This window comes from Brugia malayi (genome assembly GCF_000002995.4).
Source record: "Brugia malayi strain FR3 genome assembly, contig: Bm_v4_Chr3_scaffold_001, whole genome shotgun sequence".
NCBI classification, from domain to species: Eukaryota; Metazoa; Nematoda; class Chromadorea; order Rhabditida; family Onchocercidae; genus Brugia; species Brugia malayi.
The window spans coordinates 7671928-7674940 of record NW_025062477.1 but is presented as its reverse complement, the minus strand read 5'-3'; the positions used below and the strand labels follow the sequence as shown (position 1 = coordinate 7674940).

Here is a 3013-nt window from a genome sequence, read left to right as displayed (position 1 = left end):
GCTTATCAGAAATGAAACAGAAGATTTTTTTTCTTTGGAATACTTTGGAATTTAATTGGAATAATTTAAAATTTTTAGAATTTGAATGCCTAATTAGCGATGTTGCCGGTAATCTGTTAACTTCCGGTGATAACGACACAGGCAACAATGGTAATGGCTGATAACGATAAATATTTTACAAATACTACTAATTACTGAAACGGGGACTGAAACACATTATGATGAGGTAAATATGCAGAAATTTCGAGAGACACTCAAAATATCCTCAAAAAAGTTTTTTCAAAAAATTTTTCAGTAAATCAATTGACAAACACTACAACTTGTAATACTTGTTTAATACAGCTTTTTTTGTAGGAGGGAACAAAAAATTATGAATTTAAAGAATATATTTCTAAATCATCTGCAATTCGAATTCAAATGTCGAAGATGCCAAGGACGCACTTATTGCATATGCAAGAAATCTTAGCATTTTTAAGTATGCTGATCTAAACGATGATCAAGCTGTAACAGTATTGGAAGCATGCAATTACTTGTCTCGATATATCAAGGTAATCAACAGTTCACTTTTGTATGCGTATGTGTGTGTGTTAGAAATGGTAGAGAAGGAATTCTTTTCCACCACCTTTACATTAGAATTTCATTCATTGCATGCTAAAAAAATAGCACCAATTGAAACAACTTTTGTTACATTTCTTCATCTTTTCATTCATCCTATTCGCACTTTCAGTACGATTAAGGATTCCACAAAAAAAGAAAAGCATGAATTAGTGAGAAAGTGATGGAAAGGTTAGTAAATCTTCAATTTGTCTTTTAAATGAAAATTTGATAATACCTTTTTTTCTTACTAACCAACATCTTTTTACTTTTATATGTTTTATTTCACATAGCAAAACTGATCATATATGGGTGAATTTAAAATTCTTTGGTCTAATGTAGATCTATCAGCATTAGCAATAGATCAGATTCTATTAAATTAATCCACAGAACCTTATTTTACTCTTTATAACATTTAAATATTGTGCATTCATTGTGCTTAACTATATGAAAAAATTTTACACTTCAGTGATTTAACAATATCTAATTGATTCTTCTGGATGATTAGACCTTTGAAATACATAAAATGTACATATGCTATTTGCTAGTACATCAAAACATCAACCTTCTTTTGAACTTTTAAAATTGTCCGTCACATTATTCTTTGCTCTCTTCCCTTAAGCATCCCAACTTGACATTTTGTTCAAATGTATACCGTGTATTTTAGTTATTAATTCTATTATCTGAAAATTCCCCGAATAAAAAAATTCCTCTGAAAAATTTTCAAATTTTTAGATTTCTGATTAGAAATTTTTTCAAAACTTATTCTGAAACAATAAGACGCAAGTGTTTTCTTTTTGAAATCATTTGTAGATGAAATTTGTTCATTATTAAAAAAAACTATAAGAGCAGTGTGCAATTTTTAATTGTAACAAAGTTCCCATTGAAGCCATCTTCACAGACTGAGGCTCAAGTATATGACATCACAGAATTGTTAAACAGCCAAAACCCTTTTTTTATATCATAATTTGCGAGATACTATTCAAAAGAGATTATTATCAAACTGTGCGAATTTAGAACATCCATCTTTTTTTTTTTCAAATCCCATTTTAGCATTTGCAAAAGTTTTGTTGCAATTTTAAAAAGTTTGAATTATATTCGAATTTCAGACTCGTGATACGATCGAATTCTTTGATATTTTCATCGACTCGAGGAAGAAAAACAGCAACTGTCTTGATGTTCAAGGTAATAAACATTCAAAAATAGTAATTTTCTTTTAGTGAAACTGTAATGTCGCCGAAAAGACTGCGAGAATAATTTTTTTTTTTTTTATTTTGAATTTTATGAAATAAGGAAATTGCTGCATAGTGATTATTTAACCCGATTAATTAAAGGAAATGTTCACACTATCTTAGAAATTGCCCGACATACTTCATTTTATTCTTCTTTTTAAAACTATAATTTATCTCGTACTTATTATAGAAGCCTCTTACATGTTTCGTTACTGATTATTATATTAAAGTTGAAATGGAAGGGAAGATCCTATCCAAAAAAGCGCTTTTGTCTACTTTTATCATTGTTGGTAATTAGAAGGTGTCTGCTGTTTAAGAAATTTCTATAATTTAATATGATTGCCACTAATTTAGTGGAGAAAAACAATTTTACAATTTGTAGGTAAATAACGTAAACATACATAATTGCTGATATGCTATGATTGGTATGATTACTTATATGCTGATGTGATTGTTTGTATGAACTTGCTGATATAATTGTTAGTCCCTATCCCTCTTCGAGACTATAAAATATTTGACAAGATAGAAAGATTCAAAAAAATGTATGCGTTCTTTAACATCATTGAAGCTTCTATCGTTTCTTCTTAATGTTATATGAGTCTCTTGGGAATTTATAATCCAATAGGAGTGAAGGTCTACAAGGAGTATATTCAATATTCCAGGCCTATCTATAATATTTTAGGCCTACCAAATATTACTCACAATATCGTCCACAAATGTACCATAATTACGCGAAGAGTACAAAGTATATGCAGTAAATTATGGATGCTTACAATAAGCAAAAAAGTAAAGGTTGGTGAGCTACCAATTGATCCTGATAGTATTATCGCTCTTGCTTTGTACACGGTACTAGACACGTACGTGATCGTTAATAATATCGTAAGAAGAAGTGTACGAAATCAAAAGTAGTACCTTATATTTGCTCTGCAATTGCAGCTTTAACTGACCGTTTATCTGATAACATATTATTTATTGCAACATTATTGTAACTGTAATTGATTCCATGAAATAGCAATTCATCACATCGGTGTATATTATGTCTGTAAATATCTGTGAAATAAAATTGTTTCATAGATCTGAAAAAAAAAATTAATTTTGTCACTTTATAATGTTGTACACTTAAAAGATAATGATCAGAGTAAAAGTAAAAATAAAAAATAAAGGCTTTTGAACTTACAGATAATATA

At 29.0% G+C, this 3013-nt stretch overlaps 2 protein-coding genes across 2 annotated transcripts; both read left to right on the top strand.

The window, feature by feature from the left end:
• Positions 1-218: 218 nt before the first annotated feature.
• Bm1027 (Uncharacterized protein) lies at positions 219-466 on the top strand (the record flags this gene model as incomplete). The annotated part of the gene is made up of 2 exons (XM_043080329.1): positions 219-226; positions 355-466. 2 exons carry the CDS (start codon positions 219-221, stop codon positions 464-466), a joined length of 120 nt encoding a protein of 39 aa, XP_042936263.1.
• Positions 467-1697: 1231 nt separating this feature from the next.
• Bm1026 (Uncharacterized protein) lies at positions 1698-2735 on the top strand (the record flags this gene model as incomplete). Its single annotated transcript, XM_043080328.1, has 2 exons — positions 1698-1779; positions 2509-2735. Coding segments are annotated over 2 exons (309 nt in total), but the record flags the coding sequence as incomplete, so codon positions are not given.
• Positions 2736-3013: the final 278 nt, after the last annotated feature.